Source organism: Hevea brasiliensis, chromosome 2, assembly GCF_030052815.1.
Source record: "Hevea brasiliensis isolate MT/VB/25A 57/8 chromosome 2, ASM3005281v1, whole genome shotgun sequence".
Classification (NCBI taxonomy): Eukaryota; Viridiplantae; Streptophyta; class Magnoliopsida; order Malpighiales; family Euphorbiaceae; genus Hevea; species Hevea brasiliensis.
This window is the reverse complement of record NC_079494.1, coordinates 112,940,338-112,964,780: the sequence shown is the minus strand read 5'-3', so window position 1 is coordinate 112,964,780 and position 24,443 is coordinate 112,940,338. Positions and strand designations below refer to the sequence as shown.

Genomic DNA, 24,443 nt, shown 5'->3' with positions numbered 1-24,443 from the left:
AAAGATGACCTGTCGCATTTCGAACGACTACTCCATACCCAGCCAAACCTACACCTTGCTCATAAGAAGCATCTACGTTAATTTTAAAGACTCCTGCAGAGGGGGTGTGAGGAGGGGGGGTGGTTGGTTAAGTTCCAAGTATGCATTGCGCAACTGACATCCAGTTAATAATGAGACAAGGGACGTTGCTCCTGAACAGAAAGGGACTGTTGTTCGTCCAGCTCTTTTTGAGCTGTTCTGAAAGTGATGATAGAGTCCGGATGACAAGACTTGAAGATTGCTTCATTACGGGTTTTCCAAACATACCAGCACATAAAAGCCGCTAATTTCAACTCTCTCTTGTCAATGCCATTAGGTACATTAGTCATCAATTCCCACCATTCTTTAAAAGATCTAAACCCAACCTCGGAGGGAAAGAAACCTAAGGCAGAACCAAACTATGCTGCTTTTGCATGAGAACAAAGAATCAGAAGGTGTTCCATAGTTTCAGTATGATGATTGACAACTAGGGGTGATGAGGAGCCAACAGAACCTCTTCCATTGTTCAGAGGTCTCATTACTAGAGCAAGGGCAAGAGAACTTCAAAATCTAATCATTGAGCATTGGAGGCACTACGAGACAAATGCTAATCACATTGAACCGTCATGTTTATTATTGGAGACCAAGTGGATCATTCTCACTCAAATAGGCAATATGCCGCACGGTGCCACGTCATCACCCACGAGGTGACTTGTCCCTCCCACATTTGGCCAACCTGGCATTTGGAGATTACTTGGCTGCCATCTTACCAGTACACATGGCTTTAGATGATTTGGCCAATTGAGCAAATCTGGAATGTTCTTCCCATGACAGCTATCCCAAATCTAGAATATTCTTTCCCATACCAGATGCCACATTTTAAGGAGGATATTTTCATTTCTTTTATCTTGTAGTGCCAAGTAGGCAGCACTTTGTTAGTGCCCCATCTTTATATATACATGTCTTCTTTATTTTTTTTGGGTAACTCGAAGAGTCATTTTTTAGAGAAAACACTCCAGAGAATTCTGCCACCATTGTTGAATGAGTGAGCTTGTATTTTCTTCCTTGTTTCTTGTAAGAACTTGGATTTAAGCAATCTGATCACATTGCTTGTCTTATTTTGATGATCAAGGTACTCTTTGAAAGGTTCTAATTGTATTTTGACACTCGATCAATACATTTTCTTTTGCATTTCTTCCTAGTGCCTTATCACATTGATTGATATTGTGTTGAGTGGATGCAAAGTCTGCCTTGTTGGATGGATGAATTTGTGTCACGACCCAACTTATGGGCCGGACCGGCACTAGGACCTGGGCCAGCCTAAAGCCCCCGAGGCCCGTAGTAAGCCTAACTATTCACTTAACCCAACTCTAAGGCCCATTTGGGCCCAATTTCAAGAAATCAACCGGACAGAGTCTGGCCATAAAATGGACCTTTCAACAGGGAGTTTTTGACTCACCCGACCTATAAACACAATAAATACTCAATTGGGGAGCTCAGCTCACCCCCCACATACTCATCAGCATAAAAATAAATGGGAGCTCAGCTCCCTCATCCAATCCATCAAACATGCATAGAATATTAAGTTTACAGGTCCAAAATAATAATTTAGTTTATAGACCCATATCAAATAAATATTTCTAACACATGCGGAAGTTCTAAGATTTAACAAGTTTATACAAACGTTAATAATCGACCTGCGAGGAAGAAAGCAGGTTAATCTCAAAAATATCCTCCTGTGGCCTGAAAAAATATTGAACAGGAGTGAGCGTTCGACTCAGAGAGTAAAATATCAATTTTAACCATAATCTCTATAACTATCTAAAACTAATGCACCCTGTAGAGTGAAATGCAACATCAACAACATTTTCACATCATAACATCAAAAAGGTAATTTGGAGCATTCACACACCCAGTGATATCAATCATAATATATGGGAGCTGATCCCCTATACAGCTCTCTTAAATCCAACCTGGTGCTAGCGAAGAACTCAAGCCGGACTTTCGCTTAATAAACCAAATCGGGGGTCCCAGTGAAGAACTCAAGCCATGACTACCCCCCGAAGGATCGGGTCCCAGCGAAGATCTCAAGCCGTGACTACCCGTCCTATCCATAGTCCACACCACATCACACGCATGCCAACGCACGCACACTGCTCCAAATTACCACAGCAACATACATGGCACTTTCACAGTTATGAATGCAACATAAATCGTGCCTAAAGTTTATCTACATAGATATATGCATATAAGTGATGCATGGGCATGCTTGAACATATAATAATAGTGAAATTACAATTAAAATTAATATTTTACTCACAGACTTGACAACGGCCTTTGTGGCGCGGGCGGAGGAAGAAGGTCATCGGCTCACCTGACAATTACATTACAATTATTTAATACAAATGACTCAATACAATCAAGAAAAGACCAAATACGTCCTAAGTCGTGCCGAAAATCCGGCAGAGTCTCCCCTATACCTAGGACCTACCCAACCTGTAAAATGGCTCAAAACACACTTCTATATTCACAATCCATATATCCACAACTCAATCACATCACACAGCCCCTCCTGGGCCCATCAAATCAGTCATCCATCACAATATGTAAAATTTCAATTTAGTCCTTATAATTGATCATTTTTGCAAAAACTACCCAAACAAGCTCTAAAAATTCTAAAAATTTGCCCCGCGGTCCTTAGCAATATTACTAGGCTATTGCAAAAAGAATCAAAATTTTCTGAGCTACCACGAATATTTTATGAATTTTTAATCCTATCTAAGCACTAGAAAATTACGAAAAAGCAAGGTTCGGGTTTACCTTTGCCAATTCCGACTTCGGGAACACGCTCGGGACGTCTGACAATGGGGGGGTAGCCAAAACCTCGGTCCAATTCGGAGACTTTTCCGGTAACGGGTCTGTCTGGCCGGAAATTCACAGACCCGATCAACTGTCGAATTTTCTCGAATTGAGGATACCTACACGAAGCCCACAACACGGGGGTTAGTACATAAATTTTTCAGAATTTTCTAAGCTCATTTAATGCTCGAAAAGACACTGCGAAGTTCTGTGGGACCCACCGAAAAACGGTGTCGGAAAAATTTGAAATTTATGTCGCCGCGAAGCTCTCGACGAGTGGAGCACTCTGGTACTCTCGGTTTTTTCGTGGGATTCACGGTTGGCGGCACGACAAGGGGAGGAGGGAGGAGAGAGAAAAGAGAGAGAGAAGGGGAGGAGGTCGGACGCGCGCGGGAGGAAGAAGGAAGAAAAAGAAAAAGTCGGTCCGATTCGACCGGTCCGATCCGGTTCAGTTTGATTCGACCGGTCTGATTCAGGATACAAAATTTTGAATTTTTACTCTGCCTCGGGACCGAAAACGAGGTCCAAAAATTTCGAAAAAATTCCAGAAAACTCAGAAAAATTCGTAGATTCCAAATATATTTTTAGTTTTGCCATGTGGTCTTTAAATTAATTTTTAAAAATCATCAAAATTTATATTTTCGGAAAATCGAACCCGATTTTCAAAATCCAAAAAAATCTCAAAAAATTTCCTAAAATTTAAATAAAATTAAAATACCAATAATGCTCATAAAATAATAAAATTTAAAATCTTGGGGTGTTACATTCTTCCCCCCTTACAGAAAATTCGTCCTCAAATTTTACACAAGGCAGAATAAAGCACATGATTATACATTGAACAGATAAGGGTACTTGCTACGCATGTCCCGTTCTGACTCCCAAGTGCACTCTTCCACTGACTGGCTCCTCTACAAAACCTTAACCATAGGGATCTGTTTTGATCTTAGCTGTCTCACTTAATAGTCCACTATGGCTACAGGTTACTCCTCAAATGTCAAATTCTCTTTTAGCTCTATTACATCTGGTTGTAGTACATGAGAAGGATCTGGAATGTATTTCCTGAGCATAGAGATGTGAAATACGGGATGAACGTGAGAAAGGTTGGGTGGTAGCTCCAACCGTAGGCAATCGCCCAACTCTATCCGTAACCTCAAAAGGTCCGATATACCGAGGTGCCAACTTGCCCTTCTTTCCAAATCTCATGACTCCTTCATCGGAGAAACCTTCAGAATATATAGTCGCCATCGCAAACTCCACATCCCTCCGTCTGGGTGCATAACTCTTACGCCATCGAAAGTCAAGTTTTCAATCGCTCGATTAAAGGAACTGCTTCTGAAGTGTATTGCACTAGGTCTACATCATGCACCTTCGCTTCTCCCATTTCCGTCCAACACAGAGGAGACCTACACTTTCTTCCATATAGTGCCTCATAGGGTGCCATCCCTATGCTGGAATGGTAACTGTTGTTGTAGGCAAACTCCACCAAAGCTAGCTGATCATCCCATTGACCTCCAAAATCCAAAACACTCATGCGAAGCATGTCTTCCAGTGTTTGGATTGTCCTTTCAGACTGTCCGTTTGTCTGAGGGTGGAAGGCCGTACTGAAGTTCAACTGTGTGCCAAGTGCCTCCTGCAACTTTCTCCAAAACCGAGAAGTGAACTGGGGCCCTCTGTCAGATATTATGGAAGCTGGAACTCCATGCAATCTGACTATTTCTCGAATGTAGAGTCGGGCGTACTGTGCCACCGAATACGTAGTCTTCACAGGCAAAAAGTGAGCTGATTTGGTTAGACGGTCCACAATTACCCATATCGAATCATATCCTCACGTGGTACGAGGCAACCCAGTCACAAAATCCATAGTGATCATTTCCCACTTCCATTCTGGAATAGGGAGCTCTTGCAGCTTCCCTGACGGTCTCTGGTGTTCAAACTTCACCTTCTGACAAGTCAAGCACTTGGACACAAAATCTGCTATGTCTCTCTTCATGCCATTCTACCAGTAGCTATCTTTCACATCATGGTACATCTTGGTGGAACCTGGGTGGACATCTGTCTGATGTATAGTGTGCCTCTTGCATGATTTCATTTCTGAGATTGTCCACATCGGGCACACATATCCTTGAACCTTGCACTAGGGCGCCATCATTGGCAAATCCAAAGTCACCACCTTCACCTTCCTGTACTCTTTCTATGATCTTCATCAATTGTTGGTCTCTGTGCTGGGAAACTCTAACTCTGTCTCTCAAGTCTGGCCTCACTGAAAAATGAGCCAGCAATACCCCCTCATCTGAAAGATCTAGGATTAAACCTTGATCCATCAACTCATGTACCTCCTGAATTAACGGTCTCTTCTCTGCTGAAATGTGCGCCAAACTGCCAGAAGATTTTCTGCTCAAAGCATTTGCTACTACATTGGCTTTCCCAGGGTGGTACTAGATGGTGCAATCATAGTCTTTCAGAAGCTCCATCCATCTCCTCTGTCTCAAGTTTAAATCCCTCTGTTGGAAGATGTACTTCAAACTCTTGTGGTCGGTGTATATCTCGCACACTTCACCATACAGGTAGTGTCTCCAGATTTTTAGTGCAAAGACTACAGTCGCCATTTCCAAATCATGGGTGGGGTAGTTCTGCTCATGCCTCTTCAGCTGTCTTGAAGCATAAGCCACTACTTTTCCATTCTGCATCAAAACACACTCTAGGCCAACTCTGGAGGCGTCACAGTACACGGTGTATCCTTCACCACTCATAGGTAATGTCAACACAGGGGCGGTGGTTAGACACTCCTTAAGCTTCTGGAAACTCCTCTCACAGTCATCTGTCCAAATGAATGGAACATTCTTCCGAGTTAATTTAGTTAGGGGAGCCGCTATCCTGGAAAAATCTTACACAAAACACCTATAGTAGCCAGTTAAACCCAGAAAACTTCGCACCTCAGTGACTGTTGTAGGCCTAAGCCAATCAGTTACAGCTTCAATTTTCTTGGGATCCACTTGAATGTCGTCACTAGAAACCACGTGTCCCAAGAATGAGATGCTTTCTAGCCAAAAACCACCTCAGTGAATGTCGCCAACGCATGCACACTGCTCCAAATTACCACAGCAACATACATGGCACTTTCACAGTTATGAATGCAACATAAATCGTGCCTAAAGTTTATCTACATAGATATATGCATATAAGTGATGCATGGGCATGCTTGAACATATAATAATAGTGAAATTACAATTAAAATTAATATTTTACTCACAGACTTGACAACGGTCACTGTGGCGGCTGGGCGGAGGAAGAAGGCTGTCCCGGCTCACCTGACAATTACATTACAATTATTTAATACAAATGACTCAATACAATCAAGAAAAGACCAAATACGTCCTAAGTCGTGCCGAAAATCCGGCAGAGTCTCCCCTATACCTAGGACTTACCTAACCTGCAAAATGGCTCAAAACACACTTCTATATTCACAATCCATATATCCACAACTCAATCACATCACACAGCCCCTCCTGGGCCCATCAAATCAGTCATCCATCACAATATGTAAAATTTCAATTTAGTCCTTATAATTGATCATTTTTACAAAAACTACCCAAACAAGCTCTAAAAATTCTAAAACTTTGCCCCGCGGTCCTTAGCAATATTACTAGGCTATTGCAAAAAGAATCAAAATTTTCTGAGCTACCACGAATATTTTATGAATTTTTAATCCTATTTAAGCACTAGAAAATTACGAAAAAGCAAGGTTCGGGTTTACCTTTACCGATTCCGACTTCGGGAACGCGCTCGGGACATCTGACAATGAGGGGTAGCCAAAATCTCGGTCTAATTCAGAGACTTTTCCGGTAACGGGTCTGTCTGGCCGGAAATTCACAGACCCGGTCAACTATCGAATTTCCGCGAATTGAGGATACCTACATGAAGCCCACAACGCGGGGGTTAGTACATAAATTTTTCAGAATTTTCTAAGCTCATTTAATACTCGGAAAGACACTGCGAAGTTCCGTGGGATCCACCGAAAAATAGTGTCGAAAAAATTCGAAATTTATGTCGCCGCGAAGCTCTCGACGAGTGGAGCGCTCTGGTACTCTCGGTTTTTTCGTGGGATTCACGGTTTGCGAGAAATCTAGCCCGAAAGTCAAAATGGGCTAAAATTTTCCGGGTAAAAATTGGACAAATCGCTCGATGGATTTCGGTGTTCTTGGTGTCTATGGAAAGCTCTCGACGAGTAGATGAGTTTAGACACAAGACCCGATCCGATTGGTGGCCGGATCGGCCGGATTTTGGCCGGGAAGACGAACTGTGGCGCGCGCGAGGGAGGGACGTTCGCGCGCATTTTTCGGCCGTTTGGGGCGGCGGCCGGTGGGCTGGGACGGCTGGGGGTCGGCGTCGGCGAGCTGGGGAGGCAGGGGAGGTGGCGGCGCGACAAGGGGAGGAGGAAGGAGAGAGAAAAGAGAGAGAGAAGGGGAGGAGGTCGGACACGCGCGGGAGGAAGAAGGAAGAAAAAGAAAAGGCTGGTCCGATTCGATCGGTCCGATCCGGTCCGGTTCGATTCGGCTGGTCCGATTCAGAATACAAAATTTTGAATTTTTACTCTGCCTAGGGACTGAAAACGAGGTCCAAAAATTTCGAAAAAATTCCAGAAAACTCAAAAAAATTCGTAGATTCCAAATATATTTTTAGTTTTGCAATGTGGTCTTTAAATTAATTTTTAAAAATCATCAAAGTTTATATTTTCGGAAAATCGAACCCGATTTTCAAAATCTGAAAAAAATCTCAAAAAATTTCCTAAAATTTAAATAAAATTAAAATACCAATAATGCTCATAAAATAATAAAATTTAAAATCTTGGGGTGTTACAATTTGGGTGCTGTTTGTGAGTGCTTATCAAGGGGACTCAGCACATTTGTGCTTGAATAAATTCTCTCTTATGGCCAGTGAATTCCTACTAGATTTCCACATAAAAATACGAATCTTATGAGGTACTGGAAGCGACTGTTGAAAAAATAATTTGAAATTTCCTATATATGTCTAGGTTCATTTGTCTTTTAGTTTTTTCTTGGTGATTAAATATAATTAATGTAATAGTTCAAAGTATGTGTCTTTTTTGGTTTCTTAGATGGTTCATGAATGGATATTAACTTAGGTTCATGTAACTAGAACTTGAGGGGTTGCCTAAACTCTTATATATATCTCTTGTACTTAAAAGTTAATAAGTGTGGAACACAAAATAGTTTTTTCTCTCCACTTTCTTTTCCAGCAAAGTGGTATCAGAGCATCTTTCTTTAATCTTGAACAATTTGAGAAATGGCTAGCAGTGGTCTTCTTTCTTTTCAATTCCCTCGCCTTACAAAAGAAAATTAGGAGAGTTGGTGTATTTGTATGAAAGCATTGCTTGGGTCACAAAATGTGTGGGATATTATTAATAAGGCTTTACTCCACTCGAAGATGAAGCATCATTATCTCAAAATGAGAAGGATGCTTTAGCAAAAGCAAGGAAGAAGGATCAACAAGCCCTTACTCTCATCCATCAAGGTTTGGATGAATCTATGTTCTTGAAGGTGGCCGATGCTACTAATGCAAAGCAAGCTTGGGAGATTTTGAAAAATTCACTCCAAAGAGTTGACAGATTGAAGAAAGTGCTACTCCAAATGTTAAGAGGTCAATTTGAAGCTTTGCGAATGAAGGATGTTGAATCCATTTCGGATTTTTGCACAAGGGTGAAGTCTATAGTGAGCCCATTTAAGAGATTTGGTGAGAAGGTAGAAGATGTTCGTGTGGTAGAGAAAATTCTTCGATCTTTGACACCAATATTTGATTATGTGGTGTTTGCCATTGAAGAATCAAAAGATTTAGAACCCATGACAATTGAGGAGTTAGAGGTGTCTTTGCAAGCTCATGAAGACAAAATGAAAAGAAGACAAGAAGCTCCTTTAGAGCGAATCCTCAAAACCAAGGTTTCTTTGAATGATGATGGAAGCCAAAGAGGACGAGGAAGAGGTAGAGGATGCGGTCATGGTCGTGGTCAAGTACCTAAAAGAAGAAGCAATCAAGACCATGCCAACAATAAATATAAAAGCCAACAATCAAGTAGAGGTCATGGAAGAGGAAGAGGAAGAGGAAGAGGTAACTATTATCGATCAAATGAAAGAAGGTTTGAAAAGTCTAACATTAAATGCTACAATTGTCACAAATATGGTCATTATTCTTGGGAATGTCATGGCACTTCAAATGATAGGGAGGAGAAAGTCAATCTTGTTGATGATAACCAAGATGGAGAGGAACCAAGCTTGTTGCTAGCACTCAAAGATGGAGATCTTGATGGCCATAGTTCGTGGTACTTGGACAATGGAGCAAGCAATCACGTGTGGCTATAAAGAAAAATTTTTGAAACTTGATGAGAAGATCAATGGAAATGTTTCTTTTGGCGACTCTTCAAATGTAACACCCCTATATGCATAGTCTGATATATTTTACTATTCCGAAAACTGATATCGGTCCAGACAATTAAGAGGAATAGAATCATATTTAAGATACCTAGAAAAGCCCTGAATGGAAATAAATAGTGAGTACCAGATAGTGAAGTATAAATAAGAAAAACAAAGCATAAAATGTTAAATGAGCCGGGGGTCACAGTGATGGGTGACCTTACCGGAAAGTGACTGCGAGGTCAACTGTAATCCTAATTTTGAACGGAAAAAATTGACTCCACGGTCCTAAGGACTATGGCGAATCTAGTGAAAAAGAGAAAATCACAGAAAAGAGTTGATAAGTAGGTCAAATAATTAGGTCAGGATTCCAGAAGAAATACCAAATTATATGCAAACCAGATCAGACAGGTGAAGGGCAAATTGGTCAATTCACCCCTAGAGGTGACCCATGACCTAACCGTCCAATAAAATCGGAGAAATGAAAATTTCAGAAAACATAATTAAATTAAAGAAGAATGGAAAAATATAGGAAATAGAAAAAGAAAAGAAAATTTGAATTTTTACATCATCACATTACATATGCATAATGCAATAAAAGAGGAATTAAATTATTTAACATTTTAACCAAGTCAAATTTAACTTAATTACATATAAAAAAAAAAGAAAAAAAAATTTGGCCATTTTCTTTCTCTCATTGCCGTCCTCACCCCTCTCTCTTCTCTCTCTTTCAAAACCTCCATTGAAGCTTGATTTTGAGCTTCACAAACTCTAAAAACTCCCCATAAATTCCCCAAATTTCTTAAATTTCCTTATTTTGACAACTTGAAAAGAAGATTGATCAAGAAAAAAAGAAAGAAAAGTTGAGGAATTGAGAGTTGGAAATCCAAAGTAAAGGTTAGTGATTAAAATGTGTAAATTGTAGTTAAATTTACGTTTATTTAGTGAAATAAACTTAGAATCAAAGTGAAAATGAAAACAAAACAAATTGGAGGGAGTAATTGGGAATTTTGGCCAGCGTATATGGGAGTTGAAATTGTTTGAGTTTGATTAAATTAAAGTGATATAGAAGTGTAATTAAGTGTGTAGAATATAGTGAGAAACTTTATTTGCACTAAGTGAATGAATTACAAAATTAGGGTTCTTAAGTTCTTGAAATTGACGGAAAAAATAGAAGAAAATGGTCAATTGATGCAATTAACCCTAATTGAGGTTAGAAATGGTCAATTGGGACCAGTTGTGATGTGTTTGAATGAGTGAAAATGAAATGCAATTCGGATTAGTGAAGAATCCCAATCTGACAGTTTGACCTAGGTCTTTTTCAGGGACCAAAACTGTAATTTTGCCATCTCAATTAGTATAAGGATAATTGGATATGAAAGAAGACACATAATGACACAATTTTCATGTAGAAACCAGATCTAGAAAATGACATTAAGATAGTGAACAATTAGGTCAAATACGGGTAATGTGCACTGCCACTGTATAGAAATGACTAAATGAACAGTGTTTGTTCATTTGGCCATAACTTGGCGTAGGTAGGTCCAAATGACCTAAATTTTATACCGATGAAAATCTGAGACATAGCACTACAACTTTTATGAAGAATACAAACCCAAATTCTGACCATAATCCATCCAAAAAGTGAGCTGCAGTCAGCAGACTAAAACTACCAGAACCAAGAAAGTGCCCAGAATTCTGGGTTGGAACTAATCTTGCCAGCCTTAGAAAAATGACCATATCTTGGGCAACAAAACTCCAAATAGAGTGATTCAAAAAGAGAATTAAAGATAAGATAATAAGAAATAACTTTTATGGAAAACACTTAGCCAAATTCCCACAGTAACTAGACTAATGGAATAGTGCAAAATAGGGCACCAAAACTAAAAAATTAAATTTTCTCTTAGGAGACCTAAAACTTGAAATGGCAACCAAGACCAACAAATTAGGCACTCAAAATGTGGTATGTAGGTGTAATTGGAATTCACATACCTATTAAGCATGAGAAAGTTAACATTTTGACCTGAATAATGCCATAAATAGTAACTCTGAAATACAAATTTCAAAGAACGTTAATTTAAGCATATTAGGGCTAGAATTTAGTAGACATGAATTTATTTGTTAGATTTATTATAAGTTATGATACTGAAACACTGTAAATTGTGTGTTCAGTTGAAAAGGCTACTGAGAAAGGAAAGGAAACATCGAGTCAAGGCCAAGAGGCGACTCATACGAGGTTTGTGCACAACATAAAAACTTCTTTGAATTTTCTTTTGCAAATTGTATGTGTTGATTTGCAAATTATTGTTTAGAAAATTATGAAAATAGTTTGAAACCACAGTGTCATGACCAAATGTCTAAATGCCTCACTAGCTTAACTAGTGGGAGGAATTAGTGTTGTATTCTCTCTTTGGCTGGAGTGTTGACATGTGTGCCAGTAGAGGAAAAAATTTGAATGGATACCCATACATTTGAGCTAGCTAGCCTTGGTATTCCTCATAAGCCTCTGGCTATTGAGATGAAAAATATATTGATGGCATGATAAGATTGTGTGTTTTTATAAAAATTATTTCAAGACTTCTGAAGTGAAAAATTCTTTGACTAAAATTGCAAATTGTGTTTTGTATCTGTTTAATGATTTTAGTATTGTATTTAGAATAATTGTGATTTAATATATGCATAAATTAGTATTTTTGTTTTGTTGTGCACCACTAAGTAATTGTACTCAGTGATAGCTTTTCGTTGCTGTCGCAGGTAGAGAGATTGGTAAAGCAGCCAAGTAAGCTACTAAGGACCACAGTTCTATATTTTGGATTTTTGTAGGATATTGAATTATACCCTTTTGTATATATTTATTTTAATGTATATGACTGTATGTATGTTTTGTAATTGGTCTTGAGCAGTTGTACAGTAAATTGTAATAGTATTAGTTTTGGATTTTATGTTGTAAATTAAACTTGTGGATGTAAAGTAAATATTTTAAATGCAAATGTGATGAGTTGATTTTATTGTTTTGAAATATTGTGAATTGTAAAAATTTGAGTTATGTTGATATATTGAAGGTTGGGGATTGTGATTGAAATTCATTTTGGAAGTGCTTTTTATAGGTTAAAATTTTTTGTTTTACTCAATTATAGACGACACTCTGCCGAAATTTTTATAAAATTTATGGAAAAATAAAATTTGACAAAATTTTTACCTAACATTTAAACTTCAAATAAAAGTTTGTAAGACCTGTTAAAAGTGCTCACCACCTACAAAAGAAAATAAAATTGTTTTAAAATCTCTTTTAGTGTATTTAATAGGTTATTTATAGGCGAAGTTCGGTAATTCATTAAGTATACTACGAGATTATGTTATGCGTTACAGAGGGGTAAGGTGTGACATCAAAAGTACAAATTCAAGGGAGAGGTACAATTCTAATTTCTTTAAAGGATGGTAGGCATGTACTTATTACCAATGTTTATTATGTGCCAAAATTGAAGAGTAATATTTTGAGTTTGGGCCAACTTCTTGAAAAAGGGTATGAGATTCATATGAAAGATTATTGTCTTTGACTTAGAGATCAAAGTGTTAATTTGATTGCTAAGGTGCATATGTCAAAGAATAGAATGATGGTGTTGAATCTCAAGACTATTGAAGTAAGATGCTTAAAGGCTAGTGTGGAAGATGAAGCATGGCATTGGCATTTGAGATTTAGCCATTTAAATTTTAATGCACTCAAGGTGATGGGAAAAGAAAAGATGGTGAAGGGGATGCCTTTGATCAACCATCCAAATCAACTGTGTAAAGCATGTCTACTTGGCAAGCATTCAAGAAGAAGTTTTCCAAAAGAAGCCACTACAAGAGCACCCAAGCCACTCAAACTTGTGCATGCCGATGTTTGTGGGCCAATCAATCCACCTTCATTTGGTAAAAATAAATATTTCCTACTTTTTATTGATGATTATAGCAGGAAGACTTTTTATTTTCTGAAGCAAAAGTCGGATGCATTTGTTACTTTTAAAAATTTTAAAGCAGTTGTAGAAAAAGATTATGGCTACGAGATTAAATCTTTGAGAACCGATAGAGGAGGCGAATTCACGTCCAAAGAATTCCATAATTTTTGTGAATCTCATGGAATTCATCGTCCTTTAACAGCTCCAAGATCACCACAATAAAATGATGTTGCGGAAAGGAAAAATAGAACAATTCTTAACATGGCTAGATGTATGTTAAAAGCTAAATGTCTGCCTAAGGAATTTTGGGCCGAAGCTATCTCTTGTATAGTATATTTGTCCAACAGATCTCCAACAAGAAGTGTGAAAGACAAGACTCACTAAGAAGTATGGAGCAAAAAGAAGCCTTGTGGCGATCATTTGCGAGTTTTTAGAAGTATTGCATATACTTATGTTCCACAACAAGAGAGATCTAAGCTTGATGATCGAAGTGTCAAGCATGTCTTCATTGGCTATGATGCAAATTCAAAAGGCTACAAATTGTATAACCCAAGTAATGGCAAGATTGTGGTGAGTAGAGATGTAGAGTTTGATGAAGAAGCGGCTTGGAAATGGGAGCAATAAGAAGAAGGTGTCTATGATTTCTTTCCATACTTTGGAGAGGAAGATCAAAAGACCATGGTGACTTTGCAAGAGACAACTCCACCTTCTTCTCCAAATCATGTTACATCACCTACCTCTCAAGAAAGTTCAAGTGAAAGGCCACAAAAGATGAATAGCATTCAAGAACTTTATGATGAAACCGAGGAGATCATTAACTTTGATATAAATGATTTGTTTTATTTTTTCCTTGACAGTGAACCCATGAATTTTGATGAAGCCATGAGAGATATAAGATGGAGACAAGCCATGGAAGAAGAGATCAATTCCATAAAGAAAAACAAAACGTGGGAGCTAACAACTCTTCCTAAAGGACAAGAAGCTATTGGCATCAAATGGGTGTACAAGGCAAAGAAGAATTCTTAAGGAGAGGTGGAAAGATACAAGGCAAAGCTTTTCACTAAAGGATACAAGCACGCATGGAGACTATTCATTTGCTCATAGCTATTTCGGCACAAATTAAATGGAAAATCTTTCAACTTGATGTGAAGTCGGCTTTTCTTAATGGTTATCTTGAAGAGGAGGTTTATGTAACGATCGAGCTTCAACCACTAGAGGAATTGTCCGCTTTAGCCATAAGCCTCACGGTTTTGTCCCATAGGTGGAATGGAGAACTTCTAAGGAGGTCACCCATCCTAGGATTTCTTTCAAGCGAGCACGCTTAACCCTGGAGTTCTTCCAACTCTCCAGGCCATTCCACCAAAAGGCGCCTCTAGTGATTAGTTCCCTCATTTTATATATCATTACTTTTTAATCCCAAGACCATCTCCGTGCTTTGCTGATGTGGGATTTGCCTAAGGGACCCTTTTTCTTTCAAGCGAGCACGCTTAACCCTGGAGTTCTTCCAACTCTCCAGGCCATTCCACCAAAAGGCGCCTCTAGTGATTAGTTCCCCCATTTTATATATCATTACTTTTTGAACCTAAGACCATCTCCGTGCTTTGCCGATGTGGGATTTGCCTAAGGGACCCTTAGGCAAATAGGGACCCTTAGGCAAATCCCACATCGGCAAAGCACGGAGATGATCTTGGGTTCAAAAAGTAATGATATATAAAATGGGGGAACTAATCACTAGAGGCGCCTTTTAGTGGAATGGCCTGGAGAGTTGGAAGAACTCCAGGGTTAAGCGTGCTCGTTTGAAAGAAATCCTAGGATGAGTGACCTCCTGGGAAGTTCTCCATTCCACATATGGGACAAAACTGTGAGGCTTATGGCCAAAGCGAACAATTTCTCTAGTGGTTGGAGCCCGATCGTTACAATTGGTATCAGAGCCGCTCGTGTGTCCTCAAAGTGCGGAGATGGTCCTGGGTTCAAAAAGTAATGATATATAAAATAGGGGAATTAATCACTAAAGAAGCCTTTTGGTAGAATGGCCTGGAAAGTTGGAATAACTCCAGGGTTAAGTGTGCTCGCTTGAAAGAAATCCTAGGATGGGTGACCTCCTGGGAAGTTCTCCATTCCATCTATGGGACAAAACCGTGAGACTTATGGCCAAAGCAGACACTTCCTCTAGTGGTTGGAGCCCGATCGTTACAATTGGTATTAGAGCCGCTCGCGTGTCCTCTTGGGCGATGGTGGGGCAAACCTCAACAAGGATGCTGAGTCCCGAAAGGGGGAGAGAAAGGTCCCTTAGGCAAATCCCACATTGGCAAAGCACGAAGATGGTATTGGGTTTAAAAAGTAATGATATATAAAATGGGGGAACTAATCACTAGAGGCGCTTTTTGGTGGAATAGCCTGGAGAGTTGGAAGAACTCCAGGGTTAAGCGTGCTCGCTTGAAAGAAATCCTAGGATGGGTGAACTCCTGAAAAGTTCTCCATTCCACCTATGGGACAAAACCGTGAGGCTTATGGCCAAAGCGGACAATTCCTCTAGTGGTTGGAGCCCGATCGTTACAGTTTATGTAGGACAACCATTGGGTTTCGTGGTTGAAGGGCATGAAGAGAAAGTGTTAAGATTAAAGAAAACTTTGTATGGGCTAAAACAAGCACCGAGAGCATGGAATAGTCGGATTGACAACTACTTTCAAGATAATGGGTTTGTATATTGTTTTCATGAAAATGCTCTTTATGTGAAGCTGCATGCTAATAGTGATATTTTAATTATTTGTTTATATGTAAATGATCTCATTTTCACGGGCAACAATTCAAACTTGTTTGAAGAATTCAAGAAAACAATGACTCTTGAATTTGACATGACCGACGTTGGCCTCATGACTTACTATTTAGGCCTAGAGGTGAAGCAAATGGAAGATGGCATTTTTATTTCTCAAGAAGGATATGCAAAGAAAAATTTGGAGAAATTCAAAATGCTTGATTGCAATCCTGTGAACACGCCTATGGAATGTGGAGTTAAGTTGTCAACATTCGATAGTGAGGAAAAGGTAGATTCCAATCTCTTTAAAAGTCTTGTGAGAAGCTTGAGATACTTGACATTCTCAAGACCCGATATTCTCTTTGCAGTTGGGTTAGTAAATCGTTTTATGGAAGCTCTTGTCTCCTCTCACATGAATGTTGCTAAAAGAATTCTACGTTACCTTAAAGGTACCATTGATTTTGGGTTATTTTATTCTTCATCTAATGAGTTCAAGCTTGTGGGATTTTATGATAGTAATTTTGCTGGAGATGTTGATGATAGAAAAAGTACAACTGGTTTTGTATTTTTTATGGGTGATTATACAATTACATGGAGTTCTAAAAAGCAATCCATTGTTAGATTGTCAACTTGTGAATCGGAATATGTGGCGGCAATTTCTTGTACTTTTCATGCTATTTGGCTTAGAAGATTGTTAAAAGAGCTTCATTTAACTCAAGAGGGAGCCACAAAAATTTGTATTGATAATAAGTCTACACAAGCTCTTGCTAAGAATCCGGTGTTTCATGATAGAAGCAAGCATATAGATATAAGGTATCATTTTATTAGAGAATGCATTGCTAAAAAGGAAGTAGAGCTCAAGTATGTGAAGTCTCAAGATCAAATTGCAGATATCTTTACTAAGCCACTCAAGTTTAAGGTTTTTCAAAGATTACATGCTAGTCTTTGAGTGAAAAAGAAAATTGCAAATTGAGAGGGAATGTTGCAAAAATAATTTGCAATTTCCTATATATGTCTAGGTTCGTTTGTCTTTTAGTTTTTTTTTTTTGTGATTAAATATAATTAATGTAATAGTTATGTGTCTTTTTGTGTTTTTTGGATGGTTCATGAATGGATATTAACTTAGATTCATGTAATTAGAACTTAAAGAGTTGCCTAAACTCCTATATATATCCTTTGTACTTGAAAATTAATATGCGTAGAATACAAAATAGTATTTGCTCTCCTCTTTCTTTTCCAACAACGGCCATATGCCTCTCCAAAAAGGTGGACAGGGGTTATATGATGAGGATGGAGAAGTTCTAGCTCGGTTCATGACTTACATTTTCTTCAGTAAACAATAAAAGATTTTACTGTTGGAGTGCCATATTTGGAGAAATGCCAAATCAAATCTGGTTCCTTTGGTTCTTTCCTAATAGGGATCTTAAGAATCTCCACATTCAGACGGAGAGAAGCAGTCCCTTAGGGTCTGTTTGGGTGGGGGTGAGGAAAGGGTAAATAAGGGTAACGAGAGGTAAGTAATTATTATACCCCTGTTTGGAAAGGGGTGAGCTGGTGAAGGGTAAGGGTAAGGTTTACCCTCCCTTACCCCTCAAATCTCAATTTTTCTTACACCCCAAGTGTAAGCAGGGGGAGGTGAGAGATGAAAATTATTTTATTTTTTATTTTCCTATTATGTCCTTAATCTTTTATTAAAAATCCAATTATACCCATTAAAAATAAACGTAGCTTACCACTATAAATAAATGTCTTCTCTCTGTGGCCGTATCTAATCTTTTCGCTCTGTCTCGTGGATTTTGAATTCTTACAAAAAAAATGTTAGTTTTATCTTTTTATTTAATTTTACCTACCTTTTAAAAAAATAAAATATTTGAAAAGATGCAAAATGACATTTGTATTACTTTATATATATCTAAGTTAAATGTTGAAATAGTATATATTATGGTCTAATATAAAAAGACAATAAAAAATATAAATTATAAGCTATTAAACTAAAAATAAAAGGCCTTAATTTGCATATTAAAAAAAATAAAGAATAAATTTTATCTAATAGGAAATGATATTTTTATAATTTTAATAATTATTTACCCTTCTTTTACCTCTTTCTAAACATAAAGAATAAACATTACCTCTCCTTACTTTTCCATTAATTCACCTCTTTCTAAACATGATAATTTTTTTATTGTAACCCTTCTTACCCTTCTCCCTCCTTACCCTCTCTTTAATTACTCTTTTCTCACTCCCATCCAAATAGACCTTTAATATTGAAATACCCCATTGATTAGTTTGAGAATTTATCAAGTTAGCAACATCCATGATGGGACTCTCTTCGGGTCTAATTGTTGGAGATTTTAAAATCCGGAAGAGTGGGGCTCCATGGTTCGTTCCAGACAAAGGCTTCCTCGCATATCTCCGATTCCTCAAAAACTCTCTATTTTTCTTGGAATTGATATTAAAAAAATATTTTTTAAAATATATTAGATAAAGGTATTAAAAAAATTTAAAATTAAATTTAATAAATTTTAATTATAATAGTATTAAAATAATAAAATAATTTTTTTAAATTATTTTTTTTTACAGTATCTAAAATATTTTTTTTTTGAAAAAATAATTTTAATTTTCATTATCAATACCAAACAGACATTTGTTACGTGGTTTGACTTTGCCATCAAACTATATAATCAATAAAAATGTAAATAGACCACAAGTTTTTGAAATCAATGTGTGAATTTAGCAGTAGGGTGGTAGTTTTTCGTTGGACTATAAAATTTGAATTAAATTGATTTAATTTGATCTTTTAATTCTTTAATTTGGTTTTAAATATTGATACTATTCTTTTCTTTTGTAGGTATGAAATGATGGATATGTAAGATAATATTTAAGTATTACATTCTCATTTTATATCAGTCTAGCTCTTAATATTTATTTAAATATTGAAGTATTGTATTACATTTTAAAGCTTGATATTCATCATTCCATACTCATAGAAGAGGAAAATAATATTAATTATCATTTTAAAAAAATTTAAAATTTTCATTTAATTTAATTAAAAATTTAAATTAATAGAATCAAATAATATTAGCCAAAATTGAGTGTTAGCCTTAAAAAGAAAGTTAAAAGTTTAGTTAAACGTTAAATCAGAGCCTAAAGGTTGCATAACGAGATTAATTTACAGTGAGTGAGCTTTAATTCAATAATATTATATTATAATTTAAAATTTTTAATTTAATATGTAAATTTAGACAGCCAAGTAGAACACGGCTTAAGGGTAAACTTGCATTGTAGAGAGGTTGAGAGCGATAAAACAGCACAACTTCAAAATTAACAAATTAAATTGATTTAGTTTGAATTTTTCAACATTCACTTTTTATTTTATAAATTTTGATATTTTAATTTTTGTGATTTTATTTAATTTGAAATTAAATGGATGGACTGAAATTTATTGAATTTTCAAAAAAAAAAAAAAAAAAAGCTAACCTGGATGATGGGATCCGTGGCAAATGGAGACAACGGCTTCCAGCGAAGGGAGGAGACGACTGTAGCCACCCACTGTATGACACAGCGGGGTTAGTTTTGTATTAGACGCGGTGCCCAACATTAATTTTTCAAACATATGAGGACTTGAATGAAAATTATATTTTAGTGCTCAAAGTTAACACAGTAAATATACCATATTAAAAGGAAAAAAATTCGACGTGGAGTCTCGCGAAGAGCTTAAGGGGGCGAAGCAGTGGCGTTTTCTTGTCCGTAAGTGAGAAATGACGTCACATTTCATACTTTAGCGGGCCCCACTGGCAAAGCAGGTCCAGCTCATAAAAAATTATTCCTCTCCAGTGTTTTACCTATGTCTCATTCTCAACCAGAAGCCCTGAAATCCGACTGTCTGGTTCCTTCCTAAGCTTAGAAGGATCTCTCACAAATTCCACCTCTCGCGGCGTTGGGATCTCATATTCACATTACCATCTACAGCACAGAAGCTATGTTTCTCCTTGATTGGTTCTATGGCGTCCTGGCCTCTCTTGGTCTCTGGCAGAAAGAGGCCAAGATCTTGTTTCTAGGGCTCGATAATGCGGGCAAAACCACCTTGCTTCACATGTTGAAAGATGAGGTTCGTCTTTTTTCTTTTGTTGCCTTGGTTTTATTTGATTGTATAATTTGGTTGATTACTGTCTTCGATTTAATATTTAAAATTTGGGAAACGGAAGGCAAGTTTGGCATCTCTGATTTATTTTGTTCAATAAGATCTCTTCTATAGCTCAGAACACGCAAAGATTTAGCCAAATACGCATTCGATTTTCCCTATCTTTTGCATTAGTAGACATAATTGATGAAGCCCCTTATGGGTTGAGGTTAGAAGCCCCAGGAAATGCTACAACATCAATTGGTGTTACATATATAATATTTTATTAGTTGGTCGTTTTCTAATTTTGGAAATTAACTAATCGAACAATTCAGTTGAAATTTATGTGTGTATTTGTGTATGCAGCCTCTCTTTTACTAGCTACCCAACATAGTGGTTTTACTTAACCGAGCAGTGCCTTTTTTTTTTCCCCTGATTACAGAGATTGGTCCAACATCAGCCTACTCAATATCCTACATCCGAAGAGCTCAGTATTGGGAAAATTAAGTTTAAGGCATTTGATTTGGGTGGTCATCAGATGGCTCGCAGAGTCTGGAAAGATTACTATGCCAAGGTAAGCTATTCTTAATCGGCTAGCTAGTTTTGCTGCTGTACATGTTATGAAGTGCGATAGTATAGGTTTTTTTATGCTTTTCCATTGTTTTTAGTTGTAATCCTCTGGGTGCCAACTGGCTTAACCAGTGAGGTAGCCTGGCATGGTTCATGGAGGCCATAGATCAAATTCTACTTGTGCCTGTGATTTGCTCTTTAGATTTAATCAGAAATATTCTGTGTATATGTTTTGTAGCTCCATGTTTCAGTATCTTTGTTTGCACAACGAATTAGATAAACCATTATACATAGTATATTCAGCGCTATGTTTACATTTACTCTGCTTTATTTTAACTATGTATTTCATTTCTATTTTGATTATTGATTCTGGGCTTTTTATATATGCTGATTCCCTTTTTTTCTTAATAATATTTGGTACTTACATCATGTGTATTATGTGTATATTCCTGTTTATCTGACCTTGTTAGTTCTATATTTGGTCTTATTTTCTCAAATTCTTCTTGAGATGTTGCATCATTATGAAAACCTTTATCATAACCACATCATTCTGTAGAGTGCATCTTATGTTTTTCAATAGGTTTTGGTAATCAGTCACTTTATATTTGTAGTCAAGTGTGCTTGAGCATTGCAGACAAACATTTTTGAGTGTTGGTAACTATTTACAACGCATTACTAAGGCTGTGCTTCTTGTGAAGTGCTTCAGTTAATGACAAGTATGTTTTGAAGTGACTTAGGATTAGGATTAGGATTAGGTTGATGTGCCACTATCTGCCACCTATTGTTGATTGCATCGTTTTGCCTTTTACTAGTCATGCATGACTACTGGCTAGTAATGTGAATGGCCAAATTTGGGTGATTTCATGGGATTGACCTTCTTGTACTTTCATTATCAGTTTTTGTAATTGTTTTGCATACTCATGATATTGCCTTCCTCTTCTACTTTTCTTTCATAATGACTTACATGGCTTGGTATTCCAATTTTACATAAGAAGACTCAAGTATCAGTTTGCATATGCTTGTGAGTGCAATTCTCTGTGAATGTGACCCATCACTAGAAGCGGAAAGCTTTCTTCCTTGCTACACTTGGCAATTCTCATATATTGACGCTTTGGTTCTTCTATTTCTCTTTTGAGGTTGGGAAACTAACAACTATGTGACTCGCTTATTGTTATAGTGCTGTGGAAATCAAAGGTTGGACCTCATCACTGTGATTGTGGCAGAGGCATTCAACTTTTTCTTGCCCTGTTTTCTTATATTAGGTTGTTTGGGAACATTATTTTCTTTTATGAAAATGATTGATCAGAAGTTGGTTAATGAATTTGCAATCTCTTTATTTATGGTGTTTTATATCTGGAATGGAATTGCAAAATTTTTCATATTCCATGCATCCGTCAATTATGCTTTGAATCTTGATATATCTGTTCTTTACTGTAGTTGCACATTTTGTGTTTAGAATTACATTCCCGCAAGTTAAATAGCTCCAACATTGCAATATAACATGGTTATATGTGATAAAGGTGGATGCTGTGGTGTACTTGGTTGATGCCTATGACAAAGAGAGGTTTGCAGAATCAAAAAAGGAACTGGATGCTCTCCTCTCTGATGAGGCTTTGACTGATGTTCCATTTCTCATCTTGGGGAACAAGATTGACATACCTTATGCTGCTTCAGAGGATGAGTTGCGATACCACCTAGGCCTGACTAACTTCACTACAGGAAAAGGGAAGGTAAACCTGGCAGACACAAATGTGCGTCCTTTGGAGGTGTTTATGTGCAGCATTGTGCGCAAAATGGGATATGGTGATGGCTTCAAGTGGCTCTCTCAATACATCAAGTAATGTACTGCTCAGGAAGACGTTTGGAAGAACCACCAAAGCCCCCAGCCCAGCACGCCCAGTCCAACCGAAAAAAAGTTGTATTCATCCCCTGTTTAAATTGGATGTATTGTGATCCGGATATGTGTGGAAGGAACTATTAATGTCACCGATCTGTAAAAATTACTTGTGGCAGCAAGTTGTTCTTTGCACTTGTGGTTTGTCAATTGACTTACGCCAATCTCTTGCTGTAGTCTTGTTACGGTAGATCCAGAAAATTGAAATTTCCATTATAGTTTGCATCTGCTATGACGCACTGTGGAATGTATTTTATTTAACTAGTTGTATCTTTTGTTTCTGCAATGACATGTTGAATCTATTGTGTTATGACTTGTGCTGAGTGAAGTTTATGTACTGTTACAGCCAAATTATCTCCACGAGAAAGAAGGAATTTGATCACTATTCAAATCTTATGCACCCACTTCATCTATAAATGAAATCACTGGAGTGGGTATCGTGTATAAGTAGCTTTTAAATAATTTTACAATTACAAAAGAAGAAAAAAATCGTTGCAAGTCCATCAACATGGAATTGAGTAATTAACCATTGCATTCTTCCTCCGCTCAAGAAACATCATCTCCAGGTTACAGAAATAGAGATAGAAAAGTGGGATAATCCTAAGGCTGACCATTCTCATAGCTAGTTCTTTCAGTTTCTTTTTATCATGCTGTTGTGCCCACTCATTTACTGTCCATGGGAACTGCCAACTCATTTAGCATTTCTACAATTTACTCCTCTGCTAGTAGGTCTACCTCATCCGTAACTTCAACACCCTGTACATCAACACCCTATTCTTTCCTCCAGAGGCCACCTCTCCAGAGGACTCCAATCAACAGCATATACCTTGCCACAATAAAATCAGAACTCAAACATCATTTAAAATAAAGTCTAACAGCACACAGGTCAAATGGCCCCTTGTACTTGGGAGGGAATGTACCTCATCAGCATGGCCCCGCAAGGTCTGGTTTTAAATTCTGTGTCCTTTTATCCCAAACCTGGAAAAAGAAATAAATTTTAACACTGGAAACACAGAATATCGTCTTGTTTGGAACTAAGGTTGCATACACGATAGCCTAGAGAGCAGCTTTTTTTTTAAAAAAAAAAATTCAATGAAATTTTTGCAACTTTATAGAAAAACATGGTCACCTAATTCACTAACTTAAATAGGAAAACTGTGGAGAGAAAACTTTGAAATGGAATGCCATGTATAACCCAACAATCCTTTCAAACCCTTAAACAACTCAATAAAGTGTTAACAATAAATAATAAATACAGCATACCTTCAGCTTGGAGACTTTACTTCCACTTAAAAAGAATCCTACTGTCGTCTGACCAGTGTGGAACATCATGCAACATAATGATCAACACTATCAGCAAGAGTTAAGGAGAAAACAAAAACCATAAAAACATCTCAAACTTGATTTGATAAACATGTTCCCGGAAAGCAGCAAAAAATTTCCAGCAACACCAGGCACTAGCCACCCGTTGCGCATCATGCGAGAAGTAAACATGATTTGCAAGCTGTAGCAACGAACATGAAGTAATTCAACACTTTTAACTCAAAAGTAAAACATCAAAACAATAATATATGTTAAATATGAAGGCTTCACTTCATATGGAGATGATAAATTCAATGAGTATCTATGTGATGGCTCTCATATCAGTTTGGTTCGAAATGTTTACCAAGTAAAGCCTCTAGTGTTAAATGTTAATAATACTGAGCGAGTGATGAAGACCACTAATGTTCTATATATTATACCGGGGGTATCATGGACGAGTAACACGTGAATGGTGTCTGAAGGCTATAAAGGGTATAGGTATGGTAATGGAATACGGGTGTGTATTAGGTTTGAATATATGTTGTCCGAGTACCTTGTTCCA

The 24,443-nt window shown here is 37.4% G+C and overlaps 2 protein-coding genes across 2 annotated transcripts; both read left to right on the top strand.

Annotated features, from left to right (window-relative positions):
* Nucleotides 1-8,181: 8,181 nt before the first annotated feature.
* On the top strand, nt 8,182-9,251 carry LOC110658061 (uncharacterized). Its single transcript, XM_058143167.1, has 2 exons — nt 8,182-8,194; nt 8,305-9,251. Exons 1-2 carry the CDS (start codon nt 8,182-8,184, stop codon nt 9,249-9,251), a joined length of 960 nt encoding a protein of 319 aa, XP_057999150.1.
* Nucleotides 9,252-19,822: 10,571 nt separating this feature from the next.
* Nucleotides 19,823-22,889, top strand: LOC110657736 (GTP-binding protein SAR1A). Its single transcript, XM_021815083.2, has 3 exons — nt 19,823-20,103; nt 20,558-20,689; nt 22,206-22,889. Exons 1-3 carry the CDS (start codon nt 19,975-19,977, stop codon nt 22,524-22,526), a joined length of 582 nt encoding a protein of 193 aa, XP_021670775.1. The 5' UTR covers nt 19,823-19,974; the 3' UTR covers nt 22,527-22,889.
* The last annotated feature ends 1,554 nt before the right edge of the window (nt 22,890-24,443 follow it).

Excerpts from the sequence above, each read along its gene's own strand:
- LOC110657736 (XM_021815083.2), top strand. The coding sequence starts at position 19,975 with ATGTTTCTCCTTGATTGGTTCTATGGCGTCCTGGCCTCTCTTGGTCTC. Across the intron at positions 20,104-20,557 it reads TTCACATGTTGAAAGATGAG|AGATTGGTCCAACATCAGCC; the intron begins GTTCGTCTTTTT and ends CCCTGATTACAG. Across the intron at positions 20,690-22,205 it reads GGAAAGATTACTATGCCAAG|GTGGATGCTGTGGTGTACTT; the intron begins GTAAGCTATTCT and ends TATGTGATAAAG.